The following is a 22676-nucleotide window of genomic DNA, read 5'->3' as shown; positions in this document are numbered from 1 at the left end:
GCTCTGCCTACTACTCTCAAATTATCCACTCTGGCTCCGGAAACCCAAAAGCACTCTTCTCGACAATAAACAAACTCCTCCGCCCCCTGAACACCACCACCCAGTCATTCACAGTAGACAACTGCATCTCCTTCCTCTCTTTCTTCCAACGCAAAATTGACAACATCTACAACAGCTTGACCACCGCCGCACCCGCTCCCCCTCCAACCACCTGCCCCCCCTTGTCCTGCCATCCCCTGTCTCGGTTCTCCCCAATCTCTCCTACTGACCTCTCTGAACTCCTCATAGGAATGAAAACTGCCACCTGCACTCTTGACCCCATCCCCTCCAGCTTTGTCAAAGCCTCCCTCCCTGCTCTCTCTCCACTTATCATTGCAACAATAAACTCCTCCCTGTCTACAGGCATCGTCCCACCTTCCCTCAAAATTGCTGCTGTTACCCCCATTCTAAAAAAACCTGGTCTAAACCCTGACACCCTAAACAACTTCAGACCCATCTCCAACCTACCCTTTCTGTCAAAAGTTTTGGAACGCGCTGTAGCCACTCAACTCAAACATCATCTCTCTGCCAATAACTTGTATGAAACATTCCAATCCGGATTCCGCTCCAACCACAGTACTGAAACTGCTCTCCTCAAAATCACCAACGACCTTCTCCTCTCCTCTGACGCTGGCAACCTCAACATTCTCGTCCTCCTCGACCTCAGCGCTGCCTTTGACACCATCGATCACACTATCCTCCTCACCCGACTTGAATCCACCTTTAACGTCACCGGCACTGCCCTCTCTTGGATTAAATCATACCTCTCTGACAGATGCCAGTTCATCTCCATCAATAACTGCAAATCCCCCACTGCTCCCCTCCCCCAAGGTGTCCCCCAAGGTTCAGTTCTTGGCCCCCTCCTCTTCATCCTTTACCTGTCCCCGCTCGGTCACTTAATCCGCCGTCATGGTCTCCAATTCCACTGCTTCGCCGATGACATCCAGCTTTTCATCTCCACCAAGTCCGTCTCCACCGACACCCACTCTATCCTGACAAACTGCATCACTGAAATAAAATCCTGGCTTCAAATCAACTTCCTCAAGCTTAACTGTGATAAATCTGAAATAATCATCATTGGCCCAAAAACGCTCACAAAATCCACCCATAACTTTGCCCTCAACATCGACGGTATCCCAGTATCCACCTCCCCTCACATCCGGAATCTTGGCGTCATCTTTGACCAAACCCTTTCCTTCGACAAATACACTAAACAGATCACAAAGTCAGCCTTCTTTCACCTGAAAAACATTGCCCGTCTCCGCTCATCCCTCTCCTCCACGGCTGCAGAAACCCTCATCCACGCCTTCATCACCTCCCGTCTGGACTACTGCAATAGCCTCCTCTATGGTTCACCCTCAAAAATCACCAATAAACTCCAATACATTCAGAACTCCGCTGCCCGTCTACTCACTCATTCCCGGACCCGTGACCACATCACCCCCGTCCTTTACAAGCTTCACTGGCTCCCCATCCCCCAGAGAATCCAGTACAAAATCCTCCTCTTGACATACAAAGCCCTCCATAACCTGGCCCCATCCTACCTGGCTGACCTCCTCTCCAGACACACTCCCACCCGCAACCTCCGCTCTGCCGGTACCAACCTCCTGACCCCCTCCATCCGGACCAAATTCAGATCCTGGGGGGACAGGGCCTTCTCCATCGCTGCTCCCACCCTCTGGAACTCACTACCTCACACCATCAGAGACTCCTCCTCACTCACCACATTCAAAACATCACTAAAGACCCACCTGTTCAACGCTGCATTCAACATTCAACCCACAGCATTTAACCCCTGACTATCTCTTCTCCTTCTCCCTCCTTTTGCTTTAAATATTTCCCTATTGATTCTTGTCTTGTCTTTTTGATTCTTGTCTTATATATATGCCGTATATCGCTGCTGTTTGTTTTCTTGATTCTTGTCTTTTTGCAATTGTTGTTTTCATGTATTGTTATGCATTATGTTTTCCACTCTGTCAAAGCGCCTTTGGGCTTCTGGAAAAGCGCTATACAAAATAAATGAATTATTATTATTATTATAAAACCATTTCCTTTCTGTTTATTAATTATCAAAGAATTTTGAATCATCTGACTTCCCTTGAACACGTCGACAGTGGCACGCCGGTTCATTTTCCTCCTCAGGAACCACACTACCAACAGTTCTCCTCTTCGTGGTGACTTCTGGTTCACTTGGTGATTTTTTCCATTGTCCAGGAATTTATTGGATACTATACTGCAATTGCTTGCCACTTATACATTGGCCATTTTACCATCTCTGCTACGTGAGACTTTATTCTTCACGATAACTGCCATTTCCAATTTTCGACAGAATGGGATATATGACTAATCAAAATGTGACACCTGGTATTCTGCATGGAGAGTGATATATCATAGAATAAGCCATTATTTAGGAAGGAGTATTAAGCCTGCTATCCCATCTGCAAACACTCAGTATTCACTATATACATGAACGGTTCTCGGCACCTTTCAAAAAAAGTATGCCATTTTGTGCTGGTACCATGAAAAAAGTGCAATTCCTGCCTTCTAAAATGCAACATTACTCATACTTTGAAATCGGTCTTGTTTTACCAAGATATACAGTAAATATTAAGACTGTGAGAACAGTTCTTTGGCTACAACTGCAAAGTCATTAAAACCCCTTCCCAAGTGCCCCATTTTGGGAGTGCTGCTAAAGGGCCTATCTCATTGGCCTGGAGACTAGGTGGCGACCTGGTGGCGACTCGAGTCTCCGCGACGTCTCCTGGAGACTAGCCGGGTCTCCGGGAAGTCGCAGGAAATTCAAACATGTTCGATTTTTCGGCGACGTCGCGGAGACTAATTTTGTCCGCGACTGGGGAGACGTCTCCGCGACGTCTCCGCGACCTGCTGGAGACCAAGGAGACTGATGAGACGTTGCGGCGACGTTGCGGCGATGATGCGGCGACGTCTCCGCGACGCTGCTTGACGCTGCTTGACCCACTTTAGAGACCACGTGACTGAGCGCGTGCTGGCATCATCGAGACGCCTTCACTCCTGGTCCAAGTCAGGTACAGGATCCGGTCAAGGTCTTCATCATTTGGTACTTGTTCCTGCTACTGCTGCTGCTCCTTGTAATGCCTTGGAAGAGGCCCCACCATCTTGTCTTGCCAGGGGACAGCTCCAACTCCAGAGTAGTACTGTCCTTCCACCATGCCACCCAAGGGCAGTGGGGGCCGGAAGGGCAAGAAGAAGGAGGATGAAGCAGTTGTAGCAGCTTCAGCGCAGTTTGTGGATGCTGAGGCAGCAGTTGATGCTAGATAAGATGAGGAACATGGTTCTAGCGGCGATCCGACTAGAAAACAATATGATTGGAAAGAGGGGCATCAAGAGGCAATGGCTGACTTCTGGGAGGATCATCCGGAATTTTACGATAAATCGTATGCAAGATACAAAGATAACCAATACAAGAAAGCAGCGGTTGAAACCTTCCTTGTTGATATGCAGAACATCTTCGAGGAGATCAAGAAGCCCCTACCTACATGTGAGTGTATATTTAAATTGCATTGAATTTATATTTAATTGCATTAAAATAAATACATGCAAAAATATGTAAAAAAAATGTAGCGAAAGGAGTAGTGATGAATATCATCGCCCTGGCGTAGACGTCGCCCTGGCGTCGCCTTGGTGAGAGCGCAAGCCATTTTTTGGTCTCCCGAGTCGCCCGAGTTTCCCGAGTTGCCGCGACTGATCAGTCGCGGCAGTCGCGGCGACGTCTCCGCCAATGAGATAGGCCCTTTAGTCATCAGCAAAGGAAGACATTCAGGTAGCAAGAGAAGGCCTACTATTCAAAGTGCATCTGTACATCCAGACATTATCATTACAACTAATAACATATTCCTCTTTTTGCAAGGATTAAAGCTAGTAATGTCTTATTATGCACAACAAGATGTATATTGGGAGTGATGGATGGTGGTGGAATCCCATAAGCCCTATGACATAACTTAGGGTGCTCATGACAAGTTGTGAGTGTTTCTAAGGCTAGAGTTACTCCATGAAAGGTCACCATTCCATCTGAGGAATGCACAAACGTTTCGCTTAAAGGTGCACAGATATGCAGAACATTTTTGACTTATTTGTATGAGTATCCGTTTTTTAAAAATAGAAATCGATTTCTTGTAATAAGTAATAGCTAAAAAAAATTTATATAATTTTTTTCCTTTCCTTTTTAGCGCTCTTGCACCCTGCTAAGCCCCGCCCTAAAAAAACCCAGAATTTCACTGCTACCAGATCACATGACGTATGACGTCACATCCAGAACGAAGTCCATGCCGTCTCGATTCGCTATGCTTCGGCCCGCGATCCGTTCCGTGTAATTTGTACGTACTCTACTTTTGATTTGCTTGATCTTGATCTGAGGTATGCTGAGACATGTGTGTCATGCCTCGCCTCGTTGATAAGCCCGCAAGGTCGCTCCATGGAGTGGCCTGCACATATTCAACTATGTGTGAATTATATAATTAACAACTCACGGTCTGAGGTAACTCGGCTAAAAATTATCCGATTTGCATCAAATAAAGTTTATGAATGGTTGCACAGACCCATACTTCTCACTAAAAGTGGAAACAGAATGTAAATTGGATTTAAAACAAGTGTTTGATTTGTATCAAGCAAATGCACGTGGAGCATACTTGCGAGTGAGCTGCGTTCTGGAGGTGACGTCACATGGATTACGTCATCGGCTTTGAGGTATGGGGCAGAATTTTTAGGGACGTTTCCAAGTGGTTCGGTTTTCTTTCATTTTTAATGTTTCAGAGTGAATATAACAAAAAATCAATGGCATATTTGAATTCACCATTTAAAGACTCATTTAGATGACATCAAATGCATTTTGAGTGAGATTCCGTGGCTGTGGACCTTTAATAGCCATGGAAATAGAATTTACAGTAGTGAGGGTTAATCAGCAAGGCTTTACCCATCCACCATAGTGCTGCTCATGTAAGTATACTGGTATTTAAGTCTTTTTGCAGGTCTACAAGAGCTCCACATGGTTGTTATTGTGGTTCTTGTTGGGGGTCGATTTTTGAACAGTGCACCCGTTGGCCGGACATTTGTAACGACTTCATCCACCATGGAACCCATACGGAATAATATGGCCGCCATGTTTTTCTGATGGGCTGAACACATTAGGCCTGTAGGCTTCTGCTGATTATACACTGCCTGAATTTTTATGCATCAGATTACCATTGACTTTGTTTGAGTGGAATATTACTCACGATGAGGGACCCCGAAAAATCAAATCAATACAACAACAACAACAACATGCATTTTAAATGGCCATTTTCCCTACTAGAGCGGGGGTTAGCCTTGCGGTCCCCATGACAATCTGCTCCATTTTGCCCTATTTTCTGCATCTCTCCTTGTTAACCCCCTTGCCCGCATTTCTTCTTCCACCATCTTTAGCCAAGTCTTTCTCAGTATTCCCCGACCTCTACTTCCTTCTACATTCATTTCCATCACTCTTCTCAACCAGTCACTTTCATCCTTCCTCAACACATGACCAAACCATCTCAACCTGTTCCTCTTCACAGCATCAATCACAGGCTCTATTCCCTTCATCTTTCGCAATTCATCATTTGTCTTCCTCTCTCTCAACGATACTCCGCATTTCCACCCTTTCTAACCTTCGTTGCTGCTCTACATTCATTACCCATGTCTCGCTCCCATAAATCATAACACTTCTCACACATGCAGCATACACCTTTCCCTTCAGCTTCAACGACACTCCCCTCATCATCAGCACGCCACTCAGTTCCCGAAACTTCTTCCATGCACATCTCACTCTAGCAACCGTTGCCGAGTCTGATCCACCTTCTCCATTCAGCATGTCTCCGAGGTAGCAAAATGTTTTCACACCTTCCAGCTTTACGCCGTCTCCAAGATCCAACTCAACATTTCCTCCATCTGCAACTCCCTCTGTACACACCTTACATTTGAATGTATCTGCCACACTGGTTAATGACCCTCTCAGACCACTACATTTTTGATGAACCCACTCAGCGCACATTGTACATTGAATGGAGTTCACTCCGACACCCTTCCTACACACAGCACAGGGCCACTTCCCAGTTCTTTCCACCTCACCACATGCTTTACCACTTGCCATCACCTTCGTCTTTCCGATATTCACCTTCAGACCTTTTGTCTCCATACATTCCTTCCACTTGTTCATATTTTCCTTCAGTCCATCCATACTTTCCGCAATCAACACCAGATCATCTGCATACAACAACTCCCACGGTAAACCCTACTTTACGTTCCGAGCCAGCACCATCACAGCTACAAATAGTAGTGGACTTAGGACCGACCCCTGATGCACTCCCACCTTCACCTCAAACTCACCACTGTTCCCGTCCTTCGTCCTTACAGCTGTGCGTGCTCTTTTGTACATTGCCATCACTACTCTGATCAACCATTCCTCCACTCCTAACTTCCTCAATGCCCATGTCAATACTTTACGTGGAACTAGGGCTGTCAACCGAGCCGAGACCGGGACGAAATCCCGGCGGTTTCGGCTTTCGAGACGGTCTCGGGACGGTCCCGAGATAAATTGACTGACGCAATTTCTCGGTAAAAAAATCCCGGTTAAAATTCCAACTTCTTGCAGATATTTTCCATAATAGAGGCATTTATTGAGCCTTGCTTTCATTACTCTGCTTCTGCACAAGCATCATTTTTCGCAAGTGCAGCTGAACTGACACAAACGATGATAGATAAAGTAAACTCACTGTTCCAGGATTTTCCCCTCGTCAACAAACAATGCACTGCAAACGAATCCGAATTCCGAATCCGGATCTTCACCAACATCTAATCATGTCGTCCTTGTCACACACGCTGCATCTCCACAAAATTTCGTCCGAATCCGTCCACAACTTTTTGAGATATTGTGTTCACAAACAAACGGACAAACAGACAGGAGTGAAAACATAATCTCCATCGACCTTTGGTGGCGGAGGTAACGAAATCAGGATAAAGGTCCCAATGAAAATCCGCCTCATCACGACTTTACTTAAACCGTTGAATCCTTCCGCTGTATCACTCCGCCTCGCCCCGCCTTACGCTGCGGTCACGTGTCCGTCCATGGAGACGAGTTACGGAATGTGGTTGCTATGGTCTTTTGCACATTAATATCGAGGGACTCGCTCGAGGCCCCGTGATTGGAGGGACGATGTTTATTTAGATTAAAAACACGTTTATAACGGATTATTCTACACACAATGTATTAATACAAGTACAATACATTATGTAGTTTTATGAAATGAGTTTTTGATGAACGTTTATGTTTAATTGCAACGCTAAATCTATAAATTGTAAGAATCCCTCGGGGTTTGGTTTGACGGTTTGAATGTGAAAGTATTTTGGTTATCTTATCTCCACTTTAGGCCTGATAAGTTGATTACGGTTACTTTAGTCACAGAGTCAAAATAAGGAGGGGGGGGGGGGTGATCACTACACCGCCTGCTTTATAATTTACTAGCAGAAGAACCCGGCATTGCCCGGCGGCGGAGGGGAACGGGGGGGGGGGGGGGGGGGGGAGCGAGCCCCTTGGCGATCACAACTCACAAAATGATAATGAAACTCCAACCGGGACTCGAATATGCCTGGACAGAAACATTTTCTCCCTCTCTCTGACATTCCGAGCAAGAAATTACACGACAATACAAACTGTAATGAGATAACCCGGTCCCATCGGTGGCCGATCATCTGCATGTAGGCGGTGTATTTTATTTCATCCCGGTAAATGGAAGCTAAGTCGGAATTTAAGTACTCAACATCAGAAATGAATTTTTTTCATTGTTGTTTATATATTGTAATGAAATTCCATTATTTTTGAAGCCTTATTATTTTATTTTATTTTATTTTTATTTTTTTTTATTTTTTTTATTTTTTTTACTTTGCTGGGAATCGAGCCGAACCGAGATCCCGTTATGAAAATTGAAAATTTATCGAGACGGTTCCGAGACGGGATTTTGAATCTAGCTAACAGCACTAGTGGAACCCTATCGAATGCTTTCTCCAGATCAACAAACCCAAGAAACAACTTCTTCCTCTTCTCCATGTACTTCTCCTGCAACTGCCTCACAATGAAAAGCGCGTCTGTCGTTCCTCTTCCTGGCATAAATCCAAACTGCATTTCGTCATTCTTCACTTTCTTCCTTATCCTCCTCTCCAACACCCTTTCCAATACCTTCATTCCATGCTCCAATAACTTTATCGCTTGGTACGAGCCACACTCCAGAGGGTCACCTTTCCCCTTGTATAGAGGGACGAGGGTACTCAGTTCCCAATCCACTGGAATGCGGCCTTCTTTCACCACCAGATTACAGATCTCTGTCATTCTCTTCACACCCCAACTTCCTGCTGCCTTCAACATATCTCCCACAACTCCCGTCGGCCCTCCCGCTTTTCTACCTTTCATTGCTTTTATCGCTTGCTCAACTTCCTTCTCAGTTATCTTCTCTGCCGGTCCTAAAACTGGGTTACTCTCTATGTTGCCATCCCATTCATTCTCTGTATTCAACAGCATTTCCATATATCTTTTCCATCTTCCTTTAATTCCATCTGGGTCGACAACGATTTGTCCCACTTCATCCTTCAAGCAACTCACCCCCATCACATCACACCTCTCTTTCGCTATCTGCTTTGCAATCCTGAATACTGCTTTCTGACCCTCTTCCGAATCCAAGCGTTCTCCGAACATTTTCCTACATGCCTCCTGCGCCTTTGCTACCTCTTTCTTTGCAGCCTTCCTGGCTGCCTTATAACTTTCATGCTCTGCTGTTTCTGCTCCCGTACCCTTCACCTTCTGCCACTCCTTGAACTTCTTCCTCTTCTCTTCAATCCTCTTTCCAACTTCATCATCCCACCACCATGTTTCCGAGTGCCTCGGTGGTCCTTTTGTCCATCCACATACCTCACCAACGGCTCCCAACAGACAAGCTTTCATTGACATCCAACCACTTTCAAGCTCAACCACATCATCCTCGACCCTACTCACCTTCTCTTTTAATGCCTCCCTTACTGTCACCTCTTTCAACCTCCACACCTTCATTCTCGGTTGGTACTTCACCCGCCGAGCTCTCCTCGCACCTTTCACCCTTATGTCGCAGACAACCAAGTGGTGCTGTGAAACAGCCTCCTCCCCCGGGATCACCTTTGTGTCCCGGAGGTGCCCCCTATCTCGCCTACGCACCATCAGGTAGTCAACGGTTGTCGTCGACCCACCTGACGTGTATGTAACAAGCTTATTATCCTCTTTCTGGAACTGAGTATTACAAATCAACAAATCAGCTCCATCAGCAAACTCCAAAATCCTTTCACCTTCTCCATTTCTCACACCATATCCGTAACCCCCATGAACTCCGTCAAAACCATCCATACTCCTTCCCACATGTCCATTTAGGTCTCCTCCTACCACAACAACTTCCTCATCTTTCACGTTTTCCATCAGCTTCTCTATCGCACACCAGAACTTGTCCTTCTCTTCATCGCTTCGACCAACCTGCGGAGCATATCCCGAGATGACGTTCACCAAGAGCTTTCCAATCATCATTTTCACCATCATCAACCTATCACTCACTCTATTCACACTCACCACACTGTCTACAAACTCCTCAGAAAACAGGACACCAACACCATTCACGCCCTTCAGGCACCCTTGCCACATAAACTTGTATTTCTGTCCCTGCCTACTAGGCCATGGGCTACCTAGACCCCTGGTGCACCCCCCCCCCCCCCCCCCACCCCACCAACCTACCACCCAAGGTTTTTTTTAAGCCTTGGGGTGTCCTGAACACGAAATTGAATGTTAACAGTGAAAATATAGGGACGAACTTTCCTGCGTCAAACACCATGGTGACTATCCGTTAACACCTGTTAACCTTCACACAAAACTTTTCCAATTTTTGAAAAATTTGGTAATGTTGGAAAAATTTCCAAATTTGGGAATTCTGGGAATGTTAGGGAATTCTTTACCGGACGAAATTTAGGGAATTTAATCCACAGTACAAGATTTATGGAATTTAATCAGCAAAGCCGAGCCCCCAATACAACATATGGAATTTAAGGCCGCCAACGCGATTCATGGAATTCATGTTTTCTCCAACACTCTTTACGATTATTCGCCATACAGTTTTTGTTTTCAGTTATATCTCCTGTTGTACATGTGAAAATATAGTTAAGTTCTACCCAGGCAATTCTGAAAGGACTTCGTCACAGGTTAGTTAAGTTTTTACTAATACATGTCGTGTGACATGGCTATGAAAATTCACAACAATTGTAGTTAAGTTTCAATTTCCAGTGTACCATTCAACCAAGTGAATATATACGTCTCCTGATTCTCTTACCTTGGTTTTACACATAAATACTAAATATTACACATATATTTGATTGTCTTCTGTTTCTAAATATGACTTTAAACGTGTCTTTTCAGGTCCAGTGTGAATGCACCAAATGACGCAGCCTGATCATGTCTGATCCTACTGACCCCTCCACGCCGATGGAGACTGGTCCACCTCCCCAGAAAAAAGACACGACACGATAGTGGTTCTACAAGTAATGAAGAAACACAGACACAGAAACATATACCCGAATGCATTGTCCATGTTCCAGGATTAAAGTATGGACCACTTCAGCTTCTTTCGAGCACCAGTACCGCCGAGAACAAATTGTCGAAGTTGCAGGACATCAGACAAAGACGGCTTTCCCAACCAGTGGATTCTACACACAGGATGAAAGGATCATGTGATCTAATACCCAGTACCCTGTCAGACCATCATGGTTATCACCGACAATGTTACCAACGCTTCACTATGAATCTGGATCGCCTGCAACCATCTGAACCATCTGACCCACTTGAAACAGGTACTGCCCCCAGAACAAGTCGGTCGTCCGAAGGTGATCGCGTCCTCTTCAACCCCGACTGTTTATTTTGTAAGTCTGAAGGGAGGAAGCAGATCAAATCAAGTGGATCATGGACATCAGAAGGTTTGTCAATGTTTGAATTTGACGGAGGGAAAAATGTTGTCGCGTCAGCTGAGGAGCGAAGTGATGAAAGCTTGCTACGTCGGATCAGAGGGCATGACCTGTTCGCATGCGAGGCCAAATATCACAAGTCCTGTCGGGCCAAATATGTACAGAAGCCGCAAAAGTGGAGAAGCACTGACGATGAACAGCGGAAGAGGCAAGCCGACATGGAGAAGGCACACGGAGAAGCATTCAAGGCTGTCTGTAGCATACTGGACACAGATGTCCTCGAAAAGAAACAAATTCTGAAACTAACGGATTTACGCAACATTTACATATCATCCCTGCAGGATTCGCAATACCCTAATCCAGAATACAGGAGCGAAAACCTGAAAATAAAGCTGCAGACGCATGATCAATACAAGGACAAACTATCATTCTGTAACATGGGCTGCTACAAATCATTCATAGTGTACAGCTCCACTATCGACACGGATACAGCTGTGAAGCATGCCTACGAGCTTGGATCCGCTGATCCAAGCTCGTAGCACTGACGATGAACAGCGGAAGAGGCAAGCCGACATGGAGAAGGCACACGGAGTTGTGTGAAGGTTAACAGGTGTTAACGGATAGTCACCATGGTGTTTGACGCAGGAAAGTTCGTCCCTATATTTTCACTGCTAACATTCAATTTCGTGTTCAGGACACCCCCAAGGCTTTAAAAAAACCTTGGGTGGTAGGTTGGTGGGGGGGGGGGGGGGTGCACCAGGGGTCTAGGTAGCCCATGGCCTATACCCTTCACCATTCTCACACCACTTCCCTTCCATCTCGTCTCTTGCACACAACATATGTCCACTCATCTTCTGACCAATACTTCCACCACTTCTCCTGATCTCCCTGTCATTGTCCCTACATTCCATGTCCCAAACCTCAGAAACCGATCTCCACTTCGGGCTGTACCCTGCCCATATGTAGTTGTAATTGTCATGGTTCTCTTTTTGAGGCAATGTTTTTATGGCCGGATGCCCTTCCTGACGCCAACCCTCTTAGTCGTCTCTTATGACACGCAGGGATACAGTGCACCTATTCTAATCCAGGGTACACACTGGGAAACGTTTAAAACATGGAAATTCTTGGGGGGGGGGGGAGGGCGGCGTCAGCATCACGGCTGCGGTTTAAACATATTTAAATAATATTTAAACATAACCATGAAAAACAATCTGGGAAAAGTCTCTAAGTGAGAACGTGGATTTGAGAAAGCAGGAGCAGAGGTGGAAGAAAAACGAGATATAGGGGGCGGGGCACAAGTCGAGACGAGGAGGAGAGCGAACAAGCACGTGTCCGGGAGGAGAGAAAGAATTAATACATAATTTTTTTTGTTTATTTGTTTGTTCTGTTTTCAAAACGCTGGACAAAGGGTAAGATGTTCGTGAGAGGTAGGGGGGAGAAAAGAAAATCAAAGAAACAAGCAAATTCTATGAAGGAAAGAACCCATATTCACAAAACACTGATGGGGGCGGGAGGGAGCCTGGAGAGACCAGGCCGCACGAGGCGCACGAGGCGCGAACAAAAAAACGACTAATTACACACAAATTTGCAACAACGACAAAACCAAAACCAAATAGAAACACACAATAACACATACACAACAAAATACCCAGCGGAAATTTGACAAAGAAACGAACGGGAAAACACTCAAACTTTGATGCCATGGAGAGATCGAAGCAAGCCTCGTCGCTCGAGGGACCGGAAGTACACATATATCTATCAATGTCGAATAAAAATTATTAGTAAGGTTTAATGAAGCCCATCAGCACGAATGGTACAATCCTCACTAAAAATAGTGTTATGTAATTTTTGAATGGCCCCATATTGGGGTTAAACAATCCCTGACCATGTGACGAATCAGCTCGTTCTGTTATAACCGTGGGGAGGGTGACATGGATGAGAGTGATCGAGTTAATCATTTAATAGCGCATTAAATGTGTGTTGCCCAATCATGCTGTTTATCTTTTAAGAGTGCTTTAAATGTGCGTTTCCCAATCAGCCTGTTACCAGATTTTGTCACAAGTTGTGACCACAATGCGGTCATTCTTGTTTTTTCTTTGTATACATAGTCGAAGCTCATGGAGGAGTAAACACAGAATGGAACTAGATGGAACAAAACAAAAAGAAAAAGTGGAAAGGTGGGCTGGGGGGGAGGGGGAAGGGACACCAACAGCAGGGTAGAGGGAAAAAATAGAGGCAGACTTGGGTAAATAAAGGACAGGGAGAAGAATGAGAAGAAGGAGATGACAGAGGGAGTAAACAAAATGTATACAGCTGCAAACTCTCAATCACAGAAGTGGAATAGAAAACTGGGAAAGAAGCAGAAATGAAACAAAAAAAAAAAAAAAATTACATAGATATGATATCTGCTAGCTGTTGTATTTCTCATTGATCTTGATCTTCTAGTTTACTTGACTTGTCAATGTAGATAGCCATGTGACTCTCACCACAGGTCTGCTCTGGGGGAGACAGGCTTTTGGTTGACAATTTCGGGTGCGATGAACTCTGGCGTACCAAACAGGCTGTACTGCTCCTGTTCCGGGATCCACTCTTGGGCAAAGCCAAAGTCGCAGATCTTGATGTCATCATTGTCAATAGATTTCATGAGGATGTTACCTGGCTGGGAACAAACACCGATTAGCTCATCCTGAGACACACAACTTTTCGAATTATATTTGATTTATGAGGAGACGGAAGATAAACAAGGAGGGAAATATATTCTAAAAACAATGTTATTTTGTCCTTAATTTTTACCCTGTGCACAAAGCAATAAGGCACTTTTGAAATGATGTAATCCACCCCAGATTACTTAGCACGCATGGACAGAAACCCCTAGTAACGAAGTAAATCAGGGCGGGCTGGACATATTTCATTCCTCCCAGATAAGGAGTAGAATGAAATGACGAAAAAAAAACTTTAAAGAAGCCGAAAGTACTTGTAAGCGTACCTGCGAGACCTATGGGTGTGCATCTGCATAATGAAACAGTTGGAGAACTTCCTGATCAACTCGTCCAAAAAGGTGACATATTGCAGTCAGTATTGCAAAAAGTTCCGACAATGTAGGCCCGTAAAAGGCCAAAGGTTTGTAGATGGGTGTTCCATCCAAACCTCCGTGCTTTTAAAACACCAATGGGAAGGTCATATCTGAGATTTGTCGATGCACAGGGTATAAGTTTAAAATGATGATATTTACTGTTAATCATGTTTGGGAGGATGCCTGGTGTTGGCTTAACGGTTAAGGTTGCTGCTGGATTGAGATCGCAAAGTCCTGAGTTCCAGCTCACTCCTTTCTCCCTCCCCCCCCCCCCCCCCCTCCCCCACCCACCCCTGTCATGCCCTTGAATTAACACCAGGTGGGGTTGACTCAGCCTGTCCTCCTTCTGAGGTCAGCAAAATGACTATAACAGCTTACTGGGATGAATGAGCCATTCGGGTATCCTGCGTCAGAGTGGCAACCCATCCAAGATTGTGCCCAATAGCCAGGAAAACTGCTTCGGCAGCCCTATGTATCCGATGATGCAAAAGGAGTGGTCATCATCATCATTATGCTTGGGAAGAATGGGTGGGAGTGGGAGTTGTATGGGCTGTGAGGGCCATTATAAATATATGTTTCTTTTGTTTGGTTCTAGAGCCAAAAGAGAAATTATACGAGATATTTGCATATATTGGTGAAAGGAGATGCGTCTGTTCATGTGTGTGTGTGTGTGTGTTTATGTGTGTGTGTGTGTGTGTGTGTTTCTGTGAGTACAATTTGCATTCAGGAACAAAACAATTACAGTTAACCAACCAGAAATTGCCACTCTATCGTCTAATTGCTGAAATTTGTGTGGGATTTAAATCCCAGATTTCACTCCAGCAACGGCAGCTTAAAAGTGCCCATCGAGCAGAAGTGAATCGGTGGAAACACACAAACACTCAATACATGCGCAAAAGGCCTCAGTTAGCATTTATGCATCATTTCAAAAGTCACGTGTTTGTTCACTCTGTCTATCAATCTATTTCTATGATCGAGGAACTACTTAATTTCAGTTGAATTTTATATTTTGAACACTGTAGAACACTAATCAGAACATGAGTTGGAAGATGAGCCTGCAGTTTGACAGTACTTTAACTTTGAATTTAAGAAATTGTATGGAATCTCATCCAGAGAGTGCATGCGTGTAAAGCAATTGCTCCAGTTTGTCTGCCTGTCTGCCATTCAAACAGAATTGAAAATCATTCGAAACAGGAAACTTACTGTTTTTAGGGACATCATAAAAGACAAACAACGGGCACAAATAACTAATGTAACGTGTTAAATAAGGTGGTGTAAAAGACGCTGCATAAACAGTGGTAAACTTCCGAATAAATGCTTTTTTGTTTTTTTTCTAGAGCCTTTAAAACTTTTATCTTATTTCATTGAATTATATATCTGAACACTTTGTATGGTTGCCATCGTACCTGTTATTCAAAGATCACAAACCAAGCAAATATAAATCACGCTCGGAAAGGCAAAGCAAGAGTTTAAAAGGTCCCTTGGCCTTTTTTCTCAAGACTGCTGAGGGTAAGGTGTTCTTTCGTCAGTAGTTATAGCTATGATCATTTCTTTTCCAATTATCCTTCCAATAGCATGCCCACATGGTTTCAGCTGTTAGTACAAATCGACGACAAAATTTCGACATCACACGTAGCTAGGGCAGACAGATCCCTCCCTCCTTTACAGTCATTAGAGAGCCAGCTGGGTTTTTTTTTACTGTCATTCCATCTTATCGATAATTATGTAGAAAGTGAAATTTTTCAGAAGCTGAGAATCCGAGATCTTAATTCGGTTCAGGGATACCAGTCGAGTGTCCTGACAATTAGGGACATGGTGGTGGGTGGGGTCCGACGTGGTGGTGGGTGGTCGAGCGGGGGGAACTGTGGACGGGGGGGCGGCCTCGTCGCGGAGGAAGGGCCAACCGTGGTGGTCGGTCGACGTCCATGTGCGCCGGTTTGAGGCGGTCCACAGAAATCCGGTCCGGCCGGCCGCCGAAGTCGACGATGAAAGACTTGTCGCCCCGTCGCAGGACCCGGAAGGGCCCGTCGTACGGCGGCCGGAGTGGCCCCCGGTGCGCGTCATGACGCACAAAGACGTACTCCGCTGTGCGAAGCGCCGGGGGGACGTAGGACTGGGGGCCACCGTGGCGGGACGTCAGCACGGGGGCAAATCGTCGGGCGGCCTCCTGGAGGTCCGAGCGCTGGCGAGCGGCGGACCAGGGACTGGTAGCGTCGGGCACGAATTCGCCCGGGACGCGGAGCGGCTGGCCGTAGACGAGCTCGGCGGCGGATGCCTGGAGGTCTTCCTTGGGGGCCGTGCGAAGGCCCAAAAGGACCCACGGCAGCCGGTCGGCCCAACCGTCGTCCTGAAGGCCGGCCATGAGTGCGGCCTTCATGGAGCGGTGAAACCGCTCACACAACCCGTTGGCTTGGGGGTGGTAGGCCGTGGTGCGGTGCAGCGTGACCCCCAACGAACGGGCGACCGCGCCCCAAAGCTCAGATGTGAACTGTGGGCCGCGGTCGGACGAGATGTCCGCTGGTGCGCCGAAGCGCGCGACCCAGGTGGCGATGAACGCCTGCGCCACGTCCGCGGTGGTGGTGGAGGCGAGGGGCACGGCCTCCGGCCACCTGGTGGTCCTGTCCACCATGGCGAGCAGGTGGGTGAACCCCCGCGAGGGGGGCAGGGGACCCCCCAGGTCCACGTGGACGTGGTCGAAACGCCGTTCAGGCACGGCGAAAGGTGCCAGCGGGGCCTGGGTGTGGCGGTGGACCTTGACCCGCTGGCAGGCCGTGCAGGCGTTGGCCCAGTCGCGGATGTTTCGTCGAAGGCCGTGCCAGACGAAACGCGCTGACACCAGCTTCTGAGAAGCTTTCCGGCCCGGGTGAGAAAGGCCGTGGATGGAGGTGAAGATGCGGCGCTGCCAGGAAACGGGCACGATGGGGCAAGGCTGGCCCTGGGAGACGTCGCAGAGCAGGACGGTGCCCGCGAAGTGAATGTCGGCCAGGCGGAGGCCCGTGTCCGCCGCACGGAGTGCCTGCACTGAGGCGTCGGTGGTCTGGTCGGCCGCCATGAGCGCGAAGTCCACGCCGAGGTGGACCGTGTTCGCGCTGGCCCGAGAAAGACAGTCGGCCACGGCGTTGTCTTTGCCGGCGACGTGCCGGATGCCCGTGGTGAACTCCGACACGGCGGAGAGGTGGCGCTGCTGGCGGGCCAACCACGGCTCCGTGACCTTAGCCATTGCGTAGACCAACGGCTTGTGGTCGACGAAAGCCGTGAACGGGCGGCCCTCCAGGAGGTGTCGGAAATGGCGAACGGCCAGGAATAGCCTGAGCAGCTCGCGGTCGAACGTGCTGTAGTTTAACTCGTTCGGCCGGAGTTGCCGGCTGAAAAAAGCGAGTGGCTGCCAAACCCCGTCCACCCATTGCTCATGGACGGCGCCCACCGCGTAGTTGGAGGCGTCCGTAGTGAGGGCGATGGGCGCGTTGAGCACCGGGTGAGCCAGCAGCGTTGCGTCGGCGAGGGCCCGTTTGGCGCTGGCGAAGGCCGCGTCCATGGCCGCGGACCAAACAATGTCATGCTTGGCCGGCTTGCCCCGGAGGGCCTCGTAAAGGGGCCGCATGAGCTGAGCAGCGCGGGGCACGAATCGGTGATAAAAATTCACCATGCCGAGGAACTCTTGGAGGGCCTTGATGGAACGGGGACGCGGGAACGTGGTGATGGCCTCGACCTTGGTCGGCAGCGGCACGGCCCCGGGCTTGGTGATGCGGTGGCCCAAAAAGTCAACGGTCGTCGCGCCGAAGTGGCATTTGACCGGGTTGACAATTAAGCCGTGCTCGCTGAGGCGACCGAACAGTGTTCGGAGGTGGAGGAGGTGCTCGGCGCGGGACGTGCTGGCAACGAGGATATCGTCCAGATAGGCGAAAAGAAACGGCAGGTCGCGCAGCACGCCATCCATCAAGCGCTGGAACGCCTGGGCCGCGTTCTTGAGGCCAAACGGCATCCGCAAAAATTCGAACAGGCCGAACGGCGTGATGACGGCCGTCTTCGGGACGTCGGCCGCCCGGACAGGTACCTGGTGGTAGCCCCGTATCAGGTCAATTTTCGAAAAGATGACCCGTCCCGCCAAACGGGCGGAAAAGTCCTGAATATGCGGGATCGGGTACCTGTCGGGGGTGGTAGCGTCGTTGAGACGGCGGTAGTCGCCACACGGGCGCCATCCACCCCCCGGCTTTGGCACGATGTGCAGTGGCGAGGCCCACGCGCTATCGGAGCGCAGCACGATGCCGAGGTGCTCCAACGCGTCGAACTCGGCCTTCGCCACGGCGAGCTTGGCCGGGTCGAGGCGGCGGGCCCTGGCGTAGACCGGCGGGCCCGTAGTGGGTATGTGGTGCTCGATCCCGTGCCGCACCGCGACGGCCGAAAACGTCGGCCGCGTGAGGGCCGGGAATTCCGCGAGCAGGCGAGCGAACTCGTTCGCTGCCGGGAGGGCGCACGCCAGTTCGGTCGGCGCGGAGCTGCTCATCGTGCACGCCAGGGAGCTGAAGGTCTCGGCGTTGACAAGGCGACGACGTTTGACGTCGACCAGCAGCCCGTGCGCGCAGAGGAAGTCGGCGCCCAGCAAAGCAATGGGGACGCAGGCGGTCACAAAAGTCCATTGAAAACGCTGGCTGCCGAAGCAGAGGGTGACGACGCGTGGGCCGAAAGTGCGTATGGCCGAGCCATTAGCAGCGACCAAAGAGGGGCCACAAACGGCGTCCCGCCTGTCCTGCTCGGAGGCGGGTATGACGCTCAGTTGGGCGCCGGTGTCACACAGGAAACGCCGCCCAGACGCTTTGTCCCGAATAAACAGCAAGTTGCCCGAGTGGCCGGCGCTCATGGCTGGGAATGAACGCCGGCCCGGCCGTTTCCCGACCTGCCGAAAGTGCACGGGGGCCGGCACATCCGAGCCTTGTGTCCGAACCTGGCGTGGTAATAACACCACGCCCGGTCAGGTGGAGGCCCCGGCCGTCGTGTCGGAAGCGGGCGGTGCGGCGTGGCGGCCGCCAGTTGCACCGGCAGTTCGGCCTCCAACCGCGCAGGGCGCTCGGGCGTCGTGGGCGTCGCCTCAGACGGCGGCGGGCTCCAGGTAACCGCGCCGATGTGCTGGCCCGCCGAGGAGATCTTATCGGCTTCCCTGGCGAGGGCGCGGGAATCCGTGATCAACGTGCCAGCCAGGGCGAGGCATACTGGGTGAGGCAGCTGGCGAAGGAACAGCTCGCGGAACAGAAAATCCGGAGAGTGCACACCGAGCAACGAGAGCATATAGTCCATGTGCTCGGACGGGCGCGTGTCGCCGAGCTCGGGCAGAGCGAGCAGGCGCCGTGCGCGTGCTGCCGGTGAGAGGGCGAAAGCGTCGAGGAGGAGTGTCTTCAGCGCGTCGTATTTGTCAGCAGCCGGCGGGTGCTCGAGGAGGCTCAAGGCGCGGGCCGCGGTGGCGGAACCGAGCGCCGCCACAACATGGTGGAAGCGGGTGTCGTCCGCGGTGATGCCTCGCAGGGCGAACTGAGAGTCCGCCTGAGCGAACCAAACAGCCGCGTGAGCCTCCCAGAAGGTAGGCAGTTTAAGAGTCACTGCCGTGTCCATGTTCGGTAGGTCACCAGTGAAGGAGCTGCGCTCCAACGCGAGTCGAAAGAATTGACGCGACCAAAGACGGAATTCGTCCGAGTTGCTTTATTGAAACAAAACAGCTCAGGTATTCTGACAAGCCCGTTTATCGGGCAGCAATATATATACACATTTATGTCGGGAAGTTTGCCCGGCAAAAGCTATACCGGGCATGCCCGGGTGTCAAGGGCGAGCCTTGGAAAGGCGAGTCTGGACCTGCCCGGGCGTGTTTGGCTGCGGCCTGGCAAGTCGAGGCTGGGCGTGCCCGGGCGCTCTGGACGAGCACTGGAAAAGCGAGAGCGGGCATGCCCGGACGCTCTGGGCGAGCCCTGGAAAGGCGATAGCGCGCATGCCCGGACGCTCTGGGCGAGTCCTGGAAAGGCGATAGCGGGCATGCCCGGACGCTCTGGGCGAGCCCTGAAAAGGCGATAGCGGGCATGCCCGGACGCTCTGGGTGAGCCCTGGAAAGGCGAGAGCGGGCATGCCCCGGAAAGACGAGACCGGGCGTGCCCGGGAGGTTCGGGCGTGCCCGGGAGAGGCGCGTCTGGCCGTGTTCTGGCCGGTGCAAGGCGATTGTGTGCATCCAGCGGTAACCGCTACACCATCCTATTTTGATGTACCAGTAACACTTTTGTACGCTGCCTCATTCCACGTAATGACTTTCTGTCAGCCAATGGTTTGGTAGTTCCTACCCAAGGTCAATCACTGCCCCAGTGTCAGAAAACTAGAGTCGGCAGGTGTGATTTTGGGGTATAAAACTGTGAATGAGCCAAAAATAACAGAGCGTTCGTTAAGCATGAAAAGCATGAAAACTCAAAGAATCACAACATGAGAGTGATTGCTATCTTTTAAACACACAAGGTGGGGTCACTCATTTAATTCTGACACCTGTTATCACTTCCCTTACTCTCACCTTTATGTCCAAGTGCATGATGTTATTGTTATGCAGGAAATTGAGTCCTTCAAGTAACTGCTGCACATAGCCCTGCACCTGAAGATAGATGGATTATAAAATGGGCCATTTATGTTCAAATACTTTCTTCCTGAAGCAATAACCTCAGCATTATATTGCATGTTCGTGTACTATGTCACCATAATGCTCCTCACCGTGATGTTATTTGCACAGGATGTTTTTGCAAGCCTTAGATATTCCCCGTAAGACATTGACCCATAATGCAGATTTTCCACATGTAAGTTTCAGAGGTTCTTGGCAACATACTTTACATTGTGAAATAAGTATACAAGTTATACATTTTATAACCATTTGTTGTTCCACCCTCATCATCTCACTTGCTGCAATCTCCATTTTAGCACATTCGTTAAAGCAGGCCACATATGATTATGGGATACTAGTGAGCAATACTACAAATACAAAATTCCCTCAAAGATGATTAATTCTGCCATTTATAAACAAACATTATTCCACCTTTTATAAACAAAAGTGTGTCACGTTTAAACTGTCATAAATTAACAAAACAAGAATAAAATATGAGTCGCAACAACACTGAGGGTTTAGTTAAAAGTCCAGAAGGTTGCTTTTCCCATGCATTTTTGCTGATATGCTCTATGAGGAAGCCAGAGCCAAAACCTCTGCAATAACTTGTGTTGAACGAGCTCCTATTTTAAGGTTGGGGGTTGGCAGGATAGCTTAGAGGTGTGCGCCCTCATCTTTGAGCGGTTAGGCCTTGGTTTGAATCCCGCCCCGCTATGAACTGTTATCCTGGTGTTCGCATGAAGGGCGAGGCATCAATGTGGCTGCCCTCCATCAAGGACGTTAAGCCAGAGGACCTATTGGTCAGCATCGGTGGATGTTAAAATCCCTCGGTGTCTATCAAGTAGGCAAGTTATTGTTGGCAATGTGAACGAATTACGAATTCCTGTCGAAACTGTTGGTATGCAAGACATTGTTGTTGGACTTCCTGGAATTCTTTAATGCCAGGTTAAACTGCTTGCTACCTCAAAGTGTGGTTGCTGTGTGGCCTGCAACTCCAACATTTAACAAATTTTTACTTCCAGGTATTCACGTGTCATGTGTGAATGGTTGTGAAAGGTAATCCGTTGTTATTATTACAAGCAAATACCCACCCTACGGGCTGAATATTTCCTTTCAATATCTTCAAGATCTGAATGGCTCTGCCCCCACTAAATCAACCATTTCCTGCAACTTTTTGAAATGACATTTTCTTGAATTAGGCCTTCTTATCAGATTTTTTTTTTTTTTCCATTCACGACCCGGCGACCCAACCCAAAAGGAAGACCAGAACGGTGCTCGGTAAAATGAATACCTCCGCCAGGCTGAACAGTTTATGTTTTGTATCCCACTGATAGGTCAGATCTGCATCTGGACCTGAACCAAAATCTCATCAGCTTGTTCTGGTCACCTACACAACTCATTCACCAGGTTTTGTCACAATTCATCCACACCTTTTTGAGATATTGTGCTACATATCGTTTTTGACCACATCTGTCAATGATGAAAAATCACTTTAAAACTTATAGTATCCGGATTCGGATCCGGATCTTCACTAAAATCTATTAATTTCATCTTTGTCAAACACCAAACACGTCCACCAATTTTGATCCGATTTCGTCCATAACTTTTTGAGATATCCTGGTCACAGACAGACAGACAAACACACAGGGGTGAAAACATAACCTGCGTCCACCATGTAAAAATTCCAAGATGGGCAAAAATAATAATAATTTCAACACTTGATTATGTAATCTAACAAAACTTGCACATACACAACTTCAGGATACCCCCGTTAATCGCTGAATGCTTCAGTTTCCGAGGTCAAATCCTCTCGGAGTGCATGATGCATACATACATACATATATACTGTACATACCTACATACATACATACTGCACATACCATACATACATACATACATACGTACATACATACTGTACATACCATACATACATAC

The 22676-nt window shown here is 48.5% G+C and overlaps 1 protein-coding gene across 1 annotated transcript in view; it reads right to left on the bottom strand.

The window, feature by feature from the left end:
- Positions 1–22676, bottom strand: part of LOC137416499 (striated muscle-specific serine/threonine-protein kinase) — a 248988-nt gene that overhangs the window by 93571 nt on the left and 132741 nt on the right. Inside the window, exons 18-19 of the mRNA XM_078785165.1 lie at positions 20661–20738; positions 13536–13708 (exon numbers count right to left, since the gene is read on the bottom strand). Of these exons, the coding sequence (XP_078641291.1) occupies positions 13536–13708; positions 20661–20738 (251 nt within the window). The remainder of the gene's footprint in view (positions 1–13535; positions 13709–20660; positions 20739–22676) is intronic.

Source organism: Myxine glutinosa, chromosome 10 (genome assembly GCF_964187855.1).
Source record: "Myxine glutinosa chromosome 10, kmMyxGlut1.1, whole genome shotgun sequence".
NCBI lineage: Eukaryota > Metazoa > Chordata > Myxini > Myxiniformes > Myxinidae > Myxine > Myxine glutinosa.
The sequence above is the reverse complement of the archived record's forward strand: the minus strand, read 5'-3'. Positions and strand labels throughout refer to the sequence as shown.